Consider the following 17,869-nt stretch of genomic DNA (forward strand, 5'->3'; position numbering starts at 1 on the left):
CAGGAATGACAGGAATGAACCTTGGATTTGAAGCAACTAAGCCCAACTGCCTCTTGTAGAAGAAACTGAATTGAGGAATTGGGGAAGGGAGCTAAGATCCAGCAGGAAAGTGTTTAGATGTGACGGTAACTGATTCTTCAAACTATTTTTAAAGCCACAGCATAAACGTAAACAGATAGTTCAAATCTTCTACAAATGGTTTCTGGTTGCCTAAGAAAGGCACCACAGATCTAAGAACAGAGTTCAGGACGGGCACATGAGAGGACAGAATGCCTATAGTTAAACAGTACATCCAATTTATATGGATTGAAAGGCTGCAAAATGCAGCTTCAAAAGAAGTTAGTTGTTCCTCATCAGATACAAACCCATCATTCTCAATATTCTCTGAATAGCCTTAAGAATAGAACAGAACAAAATAAAATGGAACAAAAAAAAAAAAAAAATCACACATCATCATAGGACAGTTTCCTCTGAATCTGAACGCGTTATCTCCTGGGACCGATATAAAAATATGGTGAAAACACACACTGATTACTATTTTTTTCTTTCATAATCTCAGACTATAACAAAAGAAAAAATGTATTTTCATAAAATTTGACTTTTACCTTAAAGGTCACAATTTATCCAGATCACTGTTCACAGAATTATTTAGCATAACTAGCAGGAGATTTGCTTATAGAAGTCTTTCACCCACAGATTCTTCTAGAAAGGCTTCTGAGAACTCCTCCGATTTTAAATCACATTAGACAGTCTGAAACCTCGAAACACTTCAAACAACAATAAATTTATGCAAGAAAGCAATTTTTAAGCTACTGGTTCCTTTTGCTCTTGTTTCTTTTAATTCCAAGTTCAAAATGATGTGTTCCAGACAGCCTGTTTTCCTATGAAAAACCAGTTCCAATTCATGATGCTTAGTTAGACAATACACCAACTTCACAATCCAAAAATGCAAGACTACAAATAAAAAGAAGTGATCAAAGTGGTGCTCTATCCGTGTAATTCACCTGACAACTTTTTTTTCCGTAACACACACCAGACTTTTTCATGGCCTAACTTAGGCTTTATCATGTTCCTTAGTTTTCAGTCCCCAGAACTTCCATGGTTACTCCTCCGAGAGCAGGACTCGCTACCTGCCGCCCACTCCAGGTAACGACAAGAGCACATGGAAGGAGACAATTTGGGTTCCACTGCTCTGCACTGATGAGACACGGCCCCAGCTGTGCCAAGAGAAAACTGGCTACTCTAGAAGGAAGCATTTCCCACAGGGCATTTAATGCGCAGAAGAGAAATAAAATATTTTACACAGCGTTAGGATATTTCAATACAGAAAAGAACAGTCCGCAATGAAAGATAGGAACTAATACATTTATAAGCTATATTCTTAATTTAAGAAGGCCTAGGGCATTACATTAAGATGTGGAGACTTTAACTACTATGGTTTCTTAATAATCAATTCTGAATATGAAATGGGAGTTCAAACATAATTCATGATTCTTATGCTATTGCCAAACCAGGACTGAAAGCAAAAGGAAAATTACAATCTTACTGATGTAGGAGGACTGTATAAACAAAACAACTCTCAGACATTCCCATGAGCCCAGAGACAGTTCAGATGTAAACTGTTAACTTCCTCTTGTCATCGCTCAACGTCATGAAACTCGGTTTTGGTGCAGCAGTATTTAAATATGGGGAAAACTGTAATTTAGGAGAAATGGGTAGCCTAAAACCACCTTCCAAGTACCCCCAACTACAAAACCTCAGCCAAGGTTTGCTGAACATTTGCTTTGCATAGAAATTTGCTGAAGGCCCAAAAAGCTATGGGAAAATTTACTCAAGACAGCACTACTGCCTTCAGCACCACAACATAAGAAACAACCTGAATCGAGTTTACCTTTCTTGCATTGGAGATGTCAAAAAACGGTTTGTTTCGAACACTGAATGGCTCCTGTGCTTTGTCAATAAGACCAGACTTCATCTTTTCATGCCGGGGAAATATAATCTCTTTCTCTATACATGAAAGCCGAACACTAAAATCACAATCTCCAACTGGCTGCCCCTGCCAAATTGAATAAACAAATAGAAATAGTATTTAAACTAATATTTAGCAAATTATTTGAACAATCTAATGTTTTCTTTACAAAGCATTTATAGTTATACAGACATACAAAATACTATCAAATCACTAATATACAGGATTTTGCTAAATATTTAGTTTTCAAGCATTTGTCTTGGGTTATAAAAGGTTTAATTAAATCAAAGTTCACAGAAAAATAAAAGTCTATAACTTGCATTCAAAGCCTGTAAGAGCTAAGTAAGTTTTAAAATTCAGCTGAATAGTTTAAAGTTAAATATTTCTTAATTACCTCTTTGGATGTAGCAACTACATATTTCTTTTCCACACAGCTTACCTCTCCAGTAATTTAGCTCATTTTGTTCATAATACTTTTAAGGACAACATAACAATGAAATTTCCAGAGCTAAGCAAATCCACTGCTTCAAATGCAATATGCTGATGCTTTGAAGGAAGCATTAGTTACATAAAGGTTAGTTTTTCTGTTATAGAAAAATAGATATGGTTATTGTTGTTGGAAATTTTTCCAATAAACAGCGGCAACAAAAATGCACAAAGTATGTTATAGTGCAGCCGCCAAAAGGTAGTAAAAGTTATTCAATTCTCAGTAGTATACTGACCTTTCAGGATCCAAAAATCAATCACGGTCTTTACACTATTCTTTCTACATTTGGCGCAATGCAGCAGATCAATAGGAATGTTCAAAACACACATTCGTCACATTATTAATTACCCACACTGGAGTTTATTACATTTTGCAAGTTAGACAGTGAGGAGAACACACTGCAGATATCATTAAGTGAAAGTGAGCAACAGGCACTACATAAATTTTGAAGTTAAGAGTCCATAAGATGTGCCACTTTTACAGCAGTGAGGCTCCAAGCTCGTACATTAGCACCATTTCAAGCACACTAGGGCAGCGGAACTTATTTCAATTAGTTCATCCCTCATTCTGCCACCTCATTTACACACAGAAGTAACTTTACAAAACCCTCCCATTCACGGTGCACCAAGGATTAGCCCACAGAGCCGCAGCTTCAACTGCAGAATTTCTCTGCAGTGAGAAGCAACGAGCACAGGACGGAGGCACCGCAGCGCTCGAGCGCCCAGCCAGGCCCCTCCGCAGGGTACAGGGCAGGAGAACCAGCACCACCTACTCCCTAGTTAAAAGCAGCTGGAGGAGAAACAGACAGCATCTCAACAGATAAAAAGCCCCCATCCTCAAAGTGGAGCACAGCAAATCAGAACTGGTCAATCTAAAAGAATGCAAAGTAATTAAGTGGCCAACTGACATCCTGAAGAATTTCTGAAGAGCGAAAAACCAAGAGCTTATTTTAGATTAACATAAATTTAATGATTTCTTTCCACATTTATCATCCCGGCACTGATAACACTGGCTTTTCTCCAGAATCTTCAACATTTCATACTCCTGGAGGGGCGTTAAGCTTCCCTTGGATTTATTTCTTAGTAGTAAATGCCTACTAGACCCCCATCAAAAGTCCTCAATTTGTCACTGTAGTGTCTCCATGCCACACGGCTTGGAACAGCTCACTACAACTTTCTTTTCGTGAATCAGCCTGGATCTGCAGCAGCAAGGACAGCAGAGTCACCATCGCCTACGGGGAGGCGCATCCTGCGTAAAGCCAGGACTAACACAGGTCAAATGCCTCCTAGCCTGAACTCTGATTATTAATCTTGAGCATCTTAAGACAGAAAAAAAGGATTTGGTTGTTAATGCCTTGCTTCTGACACTTGAGCAGCAGGATGGCCAAGCCAGACTGCACAGCTTCAACTCTGCCTTCCTTGCATATGCTGGAGTAGCTATTAATAAAAGAAACATTTTAATGAATGTAAAATTAGAATATGGAAAAATCCTAGAAGCAGGAAAGCAGCACATTCGTTACACACCCTTCACAGAGCATGGCTGCGTGATCCACAGAGCTTTAAATACACTCCCAGAGATGTCATTTATTCCCTCTGCCTCCATGCACAGCATAGCTGAGAGCTCATCTCTAGACTGACCGGTGTTGTCTCCTCTGTAACTCTGACCGAAGTGCAAAAAATCCCACCATCTTAACCTCTGTAATGGCCACTAGAAGCCTGCCCAATTCTTCCCTGGGAAACTTTCATCGTTTTTTATCATTAGTTTGAAGCATACCAAACCATTCCTCAAGGCAGTTTAAGCAAAATTCAGCATGCACGCTCTTTCCCGAGCTAACCTTCCCACTTGGCCACATTTCACATGTGGTTCTGAAACAGCAAATGAACTAATTAACATTTTAAATACTGAGCCTACAAAAATAGCAAAGATATTAAGGAGCTTCCTTACAGTGATTCATTCCAATGTGTTATACTATAGTGACAAATTTATTTCAATACTTTAGTAGTTAAAATAAAAGCCTTATATACTCCACAAAGTCTACTCGCTTTCTCTTCCCTTAAATAACCCTTTCATTTTTCACGTCTATTAAGAACTAATTATTTCTTGCAGCTCTGCCAATCATATATTTTTATTTCAGAGCTTGCTAAGCAGGCGGGTATATTACCACCAGGTTCCACCACAGAAAGGTCAGAGCTGGGCTCACAAAATGTTATAAGGAATGTGGAAATACAGATACTGATGCCAAGCAAATTCTTCATCAGTCAAGAAAACCAAGAATATTTCATGCTTCCAAAGTGCGGATGGTAGCAGTAAGAAAAATACCATAACTTTGAATTTAAATCAAGGACATCTTGAATAAAAACACTACTAAGGGAGAAGGCCTTTCCTTTGACATTTTTAGAAGTTTGTTTTCTAGAAACTGGCCATAATTATAAAAAACCATTGCTAATACAGGCAGTATTTACCTCAGACAGATATAAAACCTTCAAGCAATAAACCCTAGCTTTTAGCAAAAAAGTAGGAGTGTAATATAGGCTGCAATAAATAATTTGCAGATGTCCACAAAGACACAAAGGGATTATTTAGTATATATAAAGCACCCATTTATAAGTTATCCAAACCCAGACTACAATGCATCTACAATCTAACTTCAGAATTGAACACAAGTATGTCTTTAGGCAATGTATTATTAAATATTCAGCTATTTGAGACTTTATTGCAATATGCAAGCTTTTTCTCTTTTGAGAAACATGAGGGTCAACACTGCCCAAGGGCACAATTACTGAACATTTTTCAGTGTGTTAGGTGTTAACTCCTTTTCTACATATTTTTGTCCCACAGTAAGATAGACAGCATAAGGTAAAACACAATTAACAGGTAGCATGTACTTCTTAGCTGTGACAGAAACACAAAATTTCCCCCTTACAGTAATTAAAACTTGCTCTAAAGCAAAAATACAAACTAGACAAGCCTCAAGAGATGAGGCATTTGTTGAATCCACATCTTATTGCTAGCTCAGCTGAATTTTTTTACCACCAACTGACATTTTGTGCATTGCACTAAGAGGTCACAGCATCAAGCAGGCTTGCAGCAGATGTGACATTAAAAAAAGAGGATTTTTAAAGTCTTTTGATTTTACACCCTTCAAAAATGAAATTTACAGCAGTTCAGATGAGCTCACCAACTAACTCATAGGCAGTAAGTCGCACAAAAACCTAGTGTTTCACAAAAGAAACATGCTTACAGAATTCTACAGCTCAACTGCTATCTGTCAAACAAAAATAGATAAGTAAATGAGCAATTTATTTAACAAAATGATGAAAGTCCCATAAGGATGAATGCTGAGAGACAGAATTTGGCACCTGTTCCGAGGTAGCCAAACTGTAGCTTCTCAGCTCCATCTGGCTGTGAGGGCTGGTCAGTAATGCAAGCCTGGGGTCAGTAAATAAAAGCAGGAATTAAAAGCAGGTGGGTTTCATGATACAAGGGGCACCTGTTGCATGTCCCCCTTGCTCGGAGTCCCTCTCATCCTCTGATTTTGAGTGTCCTTTGCCCCCTCCTCCACAGGGGGCTTGTGGCCACAGCTCAGGAAACTTGTCAAGTCTTAAATGGACTACGGGAAGTCTTACTTATATTGATGAGGCAGCAGTAACAATGTAGGGTATACAAGTGTATGCTAAACCCTAGAAAAATACTATCTAAAAGAAACTGATATGTACCTGGCTTCTGACAGATGCAATTATAATAAAAAATTGTCTAGATCTATGTTCCCAGTTGATAACTAGCTTGGTCTAGGATGAATTAAGCATCTTTATTCTTGTCTTCTATGAGACATGACTTGAAGCCTAACTGCGAGCAAAGCACCTTCTACTTGACTCCCCAAAGCAGTACCTTAAGCATGAATAATGCAGCACATACAGGCATATACGTTCCATACACGTCCTCCCTTACTAAGCCACAACAGAACTTATGTCACAACTGTCTTAGCTTGAATGATTCTGAGAGAAGAATAAAGAACAAGCACAGGCTGATATTCTACCCTGTGTTTAATGTGATTATTGACAACCAAGGCACCCGCAGCTGACATCTGCATTTCCAAACAAAGCCCATTATTAGCTCTTTCTTGCCTAATATTTTGCATTTGATATTGATGGTCTAGCACGTATTTCTCTCCACTGTGGATTTATAGCTGCTGTCATTTTTTTTGATGCACATAGCTTTCAAATAAAAAAAAAAAAAAGGTGCTCTTGCAATCCCAAAATAAGATTATTGCATATAACAGGTTTTTTTCCAATTTTTGAAGTTTTCAAGCAGGAATGAGAAGTAAAATACTACGGAAGTGAAAAATATTATAAAATTACAAATGACTTCTTAAACTTTCTGTTTCTAAAGACAAAAGGACCATTACAATCTGCAAATAAAATTTTAAATGTTTAACTTCAATCACTCATATTCAAAAAATATGTTAATGAAGGTAAAGTTAGTAGTTCAAGGTTTTCTAGAAATTATCTAGAAATTATTATTTTCTAGAAATTATTAGTGAGGTAGAGCATGTGAAACATTGGCTGAAATGTTACAATAATAAGTAAATAATAATAATAAACTATTGATCACCATTATAGTATGATTATGATTATTATAATTTAACAATTATCATTATTATTATATTACAATAAAAATATAACAATAATACCAATAAATAATTTGTATTATAATAATATATAATAAAATAGTAGTATATAATACTATTATAATAATATATATTATTAGTATTATATAGTAATAAATAGCTATTATATTTCTGTAACCCATTGGTTGAATTGTTGCAGTCTTGTCAGTTAATGGAATACTGCATTAACTTACCACAGATCAAAAATGGTTTAAGGAGTCAGATCTATTAAAAACAATACTGAAGACGAGTATTGAATTATTTGCATTTCCTTTTTTGAAAAAAAAAAAAACTTACTGAAAAAATGCATATATGCATGGATAAACAAAAGAAGGAAGCTTACATGCCAAGCCTAATGGGCAAGGCCTAACAGATACACAGCTGTGCCTGACCACGTTGTTTATTAGCACATGGAACTTGAAGGAAATAGCACAACACTCAGAACTGTGAATGAGCAGATAAGGCAAAACTAGGAAATCCAGACTGCACCACAAACACTGCTCCCTTCCCCCCTCTCTTCCTTCTTGGATTGCTGGAAATGAGCTACGAACACGAGGTAACAAGCAGGGCTGCAAGCACACGAGGACGAGCTGCGCTCCGCAGGCATCGAGGCAGCGCACGCTGCTCGTCCCAGTGCCTGCATGGGGCTCCCTTAACCATGGGCCGCAAAGAGGCAGCCCTATGGGAACGGGCAGCTCCGTGCACCAAGGCCTCAGCCATCCCTTTGGAAAACAAGGTGCAATGAGCACCAAAAACCCGCTCATGCTGGCCTAGGGGCTGCTGGTTTGGGAACACAGGAAGCACAGTCCAAGTCATTGTCTGGCTGCGTATACAGCAGGCTCTTCTGGAATCCTTATAATCCTCACAAAGCCTTCCGAGTCCTCAAAAACGAAACTCAATCTGCGGATTTTGCTGGAATGTAAATGATTAAAAACAACAGGAATGATGTTCTGTCTAGACTGGCTGCCTCCCTCAAGTAATCTGAGGCATAGGTCAGCTTCCCATTTTTAAAGGCAGAACGAAAAGGCCCAATTCAAACAGTCCATACGTGTGCAGTAGATTCTCCATCATCATCACAATATCCTTTCACACAGAAAGACTCCATATGGTCTTCCTATGTGAGTATATATTTAAAGAATTTATTTAGCACTGAAATTAGGCTATCTAGAAAGTAAATTACTGAATAAAAAACTTGACTGCTTCTGTTCTTTTTCTTACCATTTTTGCTAGTGCTGTTGCTGCAGGTGATACAGAGGCATCCAGCTAGGGCTATTGCATGGTTCAGTTTTCCTCTTGTCAACCTGCTCCTTTCCCAGTGTGTTCTCCTCCTTTCCCAGTGTGTTCTCCTCCTGCCCCCCACCCACACTCTCTTCCTTCCTTCCTTTTCATGAGAGTTATTATTGCCGCTTTTACAGTGTTGTCCTTCTGATGAAGAATTATTATTCCAATGAATTAAAGAACCATGGGAAAATCCCAGCATCTCAGAGACATTGCTCAGCATCTCTCATACTTGAAAATACTGTGGTTTATCCTTGCTTTGTATTCACTATACCATCTGACACTTTTTTCTCAGGAATCTGGGTCATGAAATCTACTTATACAGTTCAGGTTTTTGATATTGCTACCTAGGTAGATTCTTGAGGATGGCAATCACTTCATAGTATTTAAAATAAGGATTTGCAGTAAGTAAAAGTGCTAGGCAGGAAGAGTGAGGAGAAAAATCCTGAAGAATTTATTTAAAAAAAAAATTTGTTGGTCTCTGTGGTATCTAGCTCATTATGTGCACTAATGAGTTTACCCATAAATAAATCTGAATCTAAAAGCATCATTCTACTTCCTATCTCTTCTAAATAAAAGAAATAATCTAAACATGATGAAAATATGGTCTTCATATTCTTTCCCGCCCCAAGTCCTACACTACACTATAAAATTCATTCAAGTTACCAGAATATGCTGAAGACAAAATCTAAGGCATTAGAGGCGTCCCAGTTTTACATTCATAAATTTCACTCTATCCTAAATTATGTGCTTATCTTTCTGATTAACTCTCTTTTTTTTGAAGGGACATCAGAAAAGAACTAAAGAAAAAAAAAAGAAAACAAGGAAAGATAGGAAGACAAGACACAGAAAAAGCTGACAATATGAAATACAGGGATGGATTATGTGTAGACCATGAAGAAGCAAAGCTAACCTAGGGAATAAGATATGACAAAAATTGAACATATTCCCTTTGGTTTCTTATAACAACTCATCAGCCATCTTCTCTTTCGCCTGCTTTGATATACAAGCTCTTAAAAGAAAATTATATATATTTTTCTTTTTTTCAAGTATATTGGTCCTCTCTCCTAAAGCCTGGCCTGACCTGCTCCACTCAAGTTTTTCACACTTTGCACTTCACTTGTGACCACTGCCAGATTTTTGAGAGAATTCACGTATCTGACTGAGGCAGAAGTTGGGTCCAGTTCCACTCGGCAGTTTCTATGATACCAGTTAATACAAACTGCAAGGAAAAGGAGACACTTTCATTTAATCACATATAACAGTCCCGAATACAATTATAAAAAGGCTAAAAAATAAATAAATAGAAAGTGATTCTTAAGGCTAAAAGTATCAAAGGTAGGCAAAACAGAATTTAGGAAAAAGAGCGAGAAAAACTCTTTAAAGAAACACTCCAAGCAAAAAAAAAAAAAAAAAAAAAAAAAAGTGAATTTTCTTCTGTAAATTGTATAAGGTTTGAAACATTTCAATAATTCTTTCCATATATAATGGAACTTAAACATTCAAGTTTCACTATGGTTTGTGGAAAAAGCATCACATCACAATAAGTAAAACTTACATAACGCAACACCTGAAAATGAAGCGGATTTAACATTATGTCAACTCCTACAGTAGTTCCTGGAGAAGTCCCTGCCTCTCCTCCGGGAGCAGCCCTGCGCCTCTCCTCCCAAGGACTGCCCTGGCTGGGAGCTGCTATCCAGAAGGCTCTCGCAAGTCACACACAACAGGAAGGTATGAAAGCGTTCACTTTGGGAAACAACAACACGGGACAAAATTCAAATGCGTTCCCACTGCTTTTAAATAACATCCCATTAAGCATCCTTGCTTTTGTCAAACGTGAGGAATAAACTACCTTCGCTCCAATTTGTAGTGCCCCTGAGGCTTGGGAAAGGGGGATCTAGCACAAGGGGAAGGAAGAAATCCGCTGCATTTTTCAGACAACCAAAGCAGCAAGTAAAGCTGCCATCCTTCACACTAACCACACTGTAAAAGAGTTTCCCCACAACAAGCAGTTTATTCAACAAAAAGTACAGGAAGAGAAACAAGAAAACACCAAAGCCAAAGCACTCACTAGTTATAACCCTGGGCAATAATTTACGTTCAGCAGGCGCCACAGCAAGGAGGGATGCAGAGGAGCCTAACACGGCACCTTCGGCCGCCCATGCATCTTCCCAAAGTGTGAGGAGCAACAGGCAAGAAGGTCTGCGGAACAGCTGAGATGTGCACTCTCTGCTTACCAGACACAGAAGCCCTTTTTAATAAACAAGGCTTAGTAGAAAGGAGAGGAAAGTCAGGCACGACTATGAAAAGGCTCTGGAACGACGGTGCCGGAGCCGCACAGCTACAAGCAACCGCCACGCCGTGCGCCGCGCTGCACCAGGCAGCAAGGCTGCCCCGCGGCCTGGCCCGCGCGCGCCCCTGAGCAGCTGCTCTGCGCTTCTCTTACCCGACAGCGCTAAGTCACGGCAGAAGGAAATAAAGAAAATAACATTTTCAGACCACCATGTAAGGTAACCACTGTTATAAACTTCTGGGCACTCGTTAGGTAAATCTCAGCATTAAATAATTAATAGAAAGGATACAAGAACAAACATATACACACCATTTTCATTTTCCAGAGTTCTGATAGCAGCCAAAACAATTTAAACATGTATTTTAAAGTGGTATCATTTGAGAAATGACCTCAGAATTAAGAGTGAAGGGTCACTTGTAGTCAGACACATTTGTAAAGAGAAAAGATTCTGCAATTAAATTTGCTTTTTTCAATTGTGCCCTCAAAATTTTCGCAGTACATTTTTAGATAAGGTTAATAGACTAATAAATGAGAGACAGTATGTACTGTGGGCTTTAAATCACTTTAAAATGAGGTTTATAATGGAAAAGTCAGACATGGTAGTATATTACAGGGATTTAAATAATTTTTTTCATGCATGAATTCAATGAACGCAATAGCTGTGAGCAGGATTTATCACCAGAATATCTTTTAACGGTGACATTTTTTATTTAATAGCAGCTATATCGTTACGCATACTGACAACCAAAAAATTTTGACGTTAAATATTACGTTTTAAGCACAGAATTTAAGGAAACTCGAGCAAAATGCTATCACCTTCCCAAACATTAAAATCATGATCATCTTCCTTTCAGGCATTCAGTCTATTCTTACCATTGCAATCTGCTCTCACAAAATCTTGGCTAGAATTTTAAAATCTTAAAGGCCAGTGCAGAAAGGAAAAGGAAAGCACTATTCATTTTCAGTTTCTCTGCTAAGAATGCGTTAATTAGATCCCCCTTACGCCAATGCTTGTTATTAGTTTGCTAAGGAAACATGAATGGTGGCTTCGCTATAGTGTTTACACATATATCAGTAGCTACTGCATAACGATGTGAGAAAAAGCTTCTCTGGGTAAGGTTTCTCATGAAGAGCTGTCTTAAAGATTACTGACAAATGAAGACATTTCTTTTTGAGATTCCTTCTGATGAACAGGGACTTTTAATTTACATGTATTTACTTTTAGGACTGTTAATTATCATCAGCTTCCTCTCTTAGACTGCAGTAACTTACCATATCTGATTCTTTCATGAACTATTTGGATGCTATACATGCTATACAACCGCAGATACTACTAAGATGTGCTCAACAACGTACACACCCAAATCAGGAAGCTGAAAAATAGCAGCCATTGGTGGCATTTAGCTCTGTAGTCAACAAGAGTAAAAACGATAACGGATGTTGTGCACTGTCAGTCTTTCGTGTTCAGAGGAAGATGAAAAATCTGAATTTCATGCATAAAATGACAACGCATATGTAACGAGTGACAAAAATGCAGACGAGCACCCTCAATCGGGATGTTAAAAGCCAATTAAACACAAGAACTTGTAAGAAATAATTTGTCATTTTCCAGTAAGAAAAAAATATATATTGGAAAAAATTCGACTTAGCTTTCATTGAAAAATAACTGATACAATTGTTTTCTACTTCTAGAAACATTTCACATGCTGGACATGAGACTTGACATGATAGCGACATCTTCACCATACATAAGCAGAAGTGACAAATTAGTATTTGATGCTTCTTTCATCCTCCATAACACAACTCTTACATATTTCATGATAAACTACTGTTTCCTATTTCCTCAAAATCAAGCAGAACTTTCTGTGCTTTAGTTTGTGGCTGCTGCCTCTTGTCCTATCGCTGGCCACCTGGAAAAGAGTCTGGCCCCATCAGCCTCTTGACGTCCTCCCTTAAGGTATTTATGCACATTTCATCTCTTCTTTCCTTCCTGCCCTTGTGTAAAGAGCCTTCTTGTTCTCTACCATGCACCCCTTGAAGTGGATGAATGGCAGGATACCTGACATTTCAGAAAACAGCACTTTCTGAACTCCCGAGAGGTTGAGCTCATCATCTGGGAGTGAGAAGATACCTAAGGTGCCTTTGCACTGTTTGATTGAACACTGCCCTGAGGCCATTTGGCAGGGTGACCATGTTCATACTGTTAAACTCTCTTACTCCCCAAAGGAGGATGGCGACATCTCAACACATCTGTTAACAACAGTCACTGACCTCTGCTAACGCTCCAACTATTCCTGGGAATTGTTTGAAGGACACTAGTCAGCCAGGGCCAAGACTGAGCCAGAGATCATTCTAACTACTTAGAAGAGCAACAAGTTTCAGTACCTGGATCCTATCACTTTCAGTTCGGTTTACCAGTTCAAGTGTGGCCTCCTAGGTTAGTGTCTGCAAGATGATTTTATATATGTTAAATTGCTTTTTCCAAAAGAACCAAGTGAAGTAAGAAAAAAAAAAAAGTTGGGATTGTTCTGGTTTTCTTTAAGGAGCTGAGGTTGCAAGAGTGACTTTATTCTATTTGTGTATAGCTTTCTTCCTATTAATTTCATTTTTACATGCAAGATGAAAGCATGCTTCGTCATTCAGCATGAAAGAGGCCATACTATGAATTACTATTAAAAATAATTAAGGTTCTATTCAGATAGACAAAAATAACTCTAAAATTACTTTTTTGATCTCCTAAAGAATTCTTTGTTTTCCCAGACACAGGCTTCCCTTGTACCACAATGGAATGCATTACCAGAAGTTTCCACAGATGTCACAGAAATGGCGATTAAAGAGGAAAGGAACCAAAGTGCTCCATAAGCATTCCTGAACACTAAAACTTTTTCAGCAGCTACAGGTGATAAGCATCAAAATTGAATACAAAATTTATCATGAAAGCAGGCTGCCAAGGCAGATCGTTTGTGTCCGATACAAATCTCTCTCAAACATAGAAACCAAATTTTTGTTTTTCCTTCTTTCTAATATTTTTTCCTGTCTAGACATCTGAAGCGAAGTGTTCAGAATATATTTCAAGCGTAATACATTTCCTCAGTTTCCTTCACTTCTTTCTAGAAAAGCCTGCTGTAGTTTATTCCAAACACATCGTAGCAATCCTAAAGCAAAAGCTAAGTAACAAGAAGTTTCACTGGTGACAATCTGATTCGACTTTTTAAAGGGTAGTTCCCTTCCTCCTCTCCCTGAGTATTCTCTTTCACTGCTTATCTAGCCCCTGTTCGCTGTTAGGTCTCTGTTACCCTTCTCTCCTATGACCACTTCAGCTGTGCTTTACCTTCCTTGCCATACGCGCAAATAAAATACTCACTAAACCTGAAGAAAGACACCCTGATGTACTCAGGCACTGACTCTGTGATTCCATGGTCACCTCCCATATCACTATATTGCACACAAAGTGGAAAACCTTATTTTTACTCCCAGCTAATCCATCACTGGTTGACAGTTGCAGCTCTTAAATCTCAAGCAGACATTTCTCTCAAACAGTTATCTTCAAAATGGCACCAAGTAGCATGGGACAAAATGAATAGCTATTTATAGGGGCTATGTTTGTTTTTTAAGGCTGAAATTTTGAACACAGAGCTTTAAAAATAAATGTGCCACCTCTGTACAACTTTCACTGCTGCTCATAAAGGCAACTGTGGTCTCTAGCCCCTACCGAGTGAGAAGACAGGCTAAGCTCTGTGGGCTTTATTTAGGTAATAGCCTTCAATCTTTTATGTTCCCTTGTTAAAAGCCATAAAAGTATGGCATGCAACAGAGATAAGGCTGTCCTGCATCACCTCATATATTTTCAAACATAATGGTAAGAATATTTAAGCTCTTCAAAACAAGTGAAAGAACCATGAAAACAGAAATACAGAGTGCATCCCAAATCTGAAGCACAACAACAGTGTTGTCTGAGAATAGTGAGAATAGTTCAAAGTCATATTACAGTATACGACATTTAGAAATTTAAAATCATATGGCATTATTTTGCTGTGGTCTAAAATTTTAATTCTCTATTTTTTCTGTATGCATTTTAATAGTCTTTACTGTATGATTTACAGACATGCCAAGACTTAAATCTTGCTACAAATACAGAACCACAGAATGGTGGAGGTTGGAAGGGACCTCTGGAGATCATCTAGTCCAGCCTCCCTGCTCCAGCAGGGACACCTAGAGCACAGGGTGGCATCCAGGGGCGTTTGGAAGATCTGCACAGACGGAGACTCCACAATCTCTCTGGGCAGTCTGTTCCAGGGTTCTGTCACCCTCACAGGGAAGAAGTTCGTCCCCACATGGAGATGGAACTTCCTGTGTTTTAATTTGTACCATTACCCCTTGTCCTGTCGCTGGCCACCACCAAGAAGAGTTTCACTTCATCCTCTTCACATTCTCCCCTCAAGTATTTATACACGTTGATCAGATCTCCTCTCAGTCTTCTCTTCTCCAGGTTAAACAGGCCCAGCTAGTCTTCCCTCACACAATAGATGCTCCAGGCCCTTAATCATCTTTGTGGCTCTCCGCTGGACCCTCTCTAGAAGCTCAATGTCCCTCCTGTCCTGGGGAGCCCAGAACTGCACCCAATACTCCAGGTGTGGCCTCACCAGAGCTGAGCAGAGGGGCAGGATTCCCTCCCTGTGGATAGGGGTACTTGGTAGGGTGAGATGGGAGAATAAGGATTTCTCCTGCCATCTTGAGCCTGGACTATTTTCCATTCGTTCCTGTCCTGGTATCTTCTGCCTTGTGTCGGCTCAGGGATGGATTCTGTGCTGCTGTTGTTGCTGGGGACTTCCGAGTGCCTGCTCATGTTTTTCAGAGGTCAGATCCTGGCACCACCAGTCTCTCTCCCTCTCTGACTTCCAGATGCTCCTCAGCTTTTCCGCCTCCTCTCACAGTTCAGCCACCTGCTCACATCTCACACAATTGCTGTCCCTACAGCTGTCCAAAAGAGCTATCAAGCTTTGGCACTCCCTGCATCCAGACACCTGGACGGCTGCGTGCTGTTCTAGATGGTCAGTCCAGCTCCCTGCCTCCTTTTTGGCAAGTGCAGACACAGCCCTTGGATAAGTATTCGCCCTAGCGCGGCTCTCCCAGGAGCTCACGACCGCACCAATGGCTGCACCAACGGCCGCGCCCGCTCTGCTGGTCACACCAACAGCTGCACCAACGGCCGCGCCCGCTCTGCTCGTCGCACCAACGGCTGCGCCAACGGCCACGCCCGCTCTACTCGTCGCACCAACGGCAGCGCCAACGGCCACGCCCGCTCTACTCGTCGCACCAACGGCAGCGCCAACGGCCACGCCCGCTCTGCTGGTCGCACCAACGGCAGCACCAACGGCCACGCCCGCTCTGCTCGTCGCACCAACGGCTGCACCAACGGCCACGCCCGCTCTGCTGGTCGCACCAACGGCAGCGCCAACGGCCACGCCCGCTCTGCTCGTCGCACCAACAGCTGCGCCAACGGCCGCGCCCGCTCTGCTCCTCGCCTCCCTGGGGCTGCTCTTGCACCGCGGGCCTTGGGCCGCCCTCCGTGTCAGCCCCGGCCACGCCGTATCAGCGCCGCCTGGGCCCGGGGGTGCCTCGCTCTCCCTGCCCTGGTGCCTGCGCATCATTCAGCGGCTTTGGCTGAGCAGGCAAAGGTGCTTGTGGGTGAGGTTCATCCTCACATTCTCGCAGAGGCATCTCTAGCAGCGGAGTCTGCTGACTCACTGCTCGGAAAGGGTAAGGGCGAGCTTGGCTCCCAGAGCGACACATCGGCTTTGCTTACAGTGATCTAAAATGACACTTCATAGGACAAACAACACACTCTAAAGTACTGGCATTTTAAATATTAGTGCATTTTCTGAATCTTGCTTTTTTTCTTAAAGATGCCTTTGGCCCCTAAATACCAAAGTTCAGTTTTCCTCTTCTACTTGCACGTTGGCCGTGTGCATTCTCGCTTCCTCCGTTCAAATCAATATTAAACTCTTATGCTGTGCACTGAATATGCTTATAGCTTTCCACCCAGAGTAGCTTTTGCTCCTCTCAAAAGCATGCTCTGCTTTTGAATTTAGCATTTTCAAAGGCATCTGAACCATCATTCAGGCTTGTCACTTACATGGTGACACGTAGGTGTCAGGTAGGCCAGAGCATAACTCAAAGACCCAAATGTTGCTAATGCAACAGACTAATACAAGGCCCAGCATGGGCAAGCCCTGCAACAGTGGCATTTTTTAGGACCCCAATCATCATTTCTTCCTAACGTGATTTTGTAGATTGTTTATCAGGAGAGAAGCTGAGGTAGAGGGCAGGCTGGAAATCACTTCATTTACAGTGGCCAGCCACTTCAGTAACTCCACCATTCACCTTCAGAAGACGCAACTACTATCAAGATCAAAAGAACAATGTGGAATTTTTGAGGACATCATACAGCTGGTTTTGTTTTTTTCTTCCCCCCCTTTCCCAGCTATATGTAATTATTTAATTTGAAGCTTACTACAAAAATGCTGAATTACACAATCTAACCTACGCAACTTGAACAAAGAACTTTTCCCATTTTGCCAACTACAGGTTTTCAATACACCTACCTCTCTTACTGATAAAATTCTGTTGAGCACTTCTTGCCAAGCCAAATATCCTCGTTTGCCCAGTTTTGTAATTAAGCTTCTAAAATTAACCTAAAAGCCGCTGTGCTTTTTAATCTGTCTAGGAGGACCACTGCTAATGACTTCTTGCAGCTGCAGCCCTGTTTGTACTAACATACTATCTTAATTTGTCCTTGGAATTAAAGTTGTATTGCTCTCTCACATGGGGAGGACAACTTGGGAGAAAAAATTAGCAGCATTTACAACCCTTTTCTTCAAACCTTAGCAATCATCTGAAAGACTTCTGCTTGTCCAGCAGAACTTTAACAAGCCAAGACTGTGTACGTTGCTATATATGACGGTCTATAACAACCACCTCATTCCCCAAAAAGGTTCCATCAAAATGCTTATGAGTTTTATTTTTCTAAGGCAGGGTATGCATACCCTAAAGAGGGAAACTCTTCCCTTCTTACTTTACTTTCATTTTTCAAAGAGAGAGAAATAGCAGTGAATAATGGACTAGACGGAGTAAGATCAGAGACAACAACTCTAATGACATGAAAGAAAATAATGG

The 17,869-nt window shown here is 40.2% G+C and overlaps 1 protein-coding gene across 2 annotated transcripts in view; it reads right to left on the reverse strand.

The window, feature by feature from the left end:
- Nucleotides 1-17,869, reverse strand: part of RNGTT (RNA guanylyltransferase and 5'-phosphatase) — a 176,412-nt gene that overhangs the window by 104,194 nt on the left and 54,349 nt on the right. For both annotated transcript variants that reach the window (XM_088519771.1, XM_088519770.1), the window contains exon 11: nt 1,892-2,056. In XM_088519771.1, the coding sequence (XP_088375897.1) occupies nt 1,892-2,056 (165 nt within the window). The remainder of the gene's footprint in view (nt 1-1,891; nt 2,057-17,869) is intronic.

The sequence above is a fragment of the Tinamus guttatus genome, unplaced genomic scaffold (genome assembly GCF_059628265.1).
Source record: "Tinamus guttatus ecotype Peru unplaced genomic scaffold, ASM5962826v1 Tinamus_guttatus_pri_ptg000070l, whole genome shotgun sequence".
NCBI lineage: Eukaryota > Metazoa > Chordata > Aves > Tinamiformes > Tinamidae > Tinamus > Tinamus guttatus.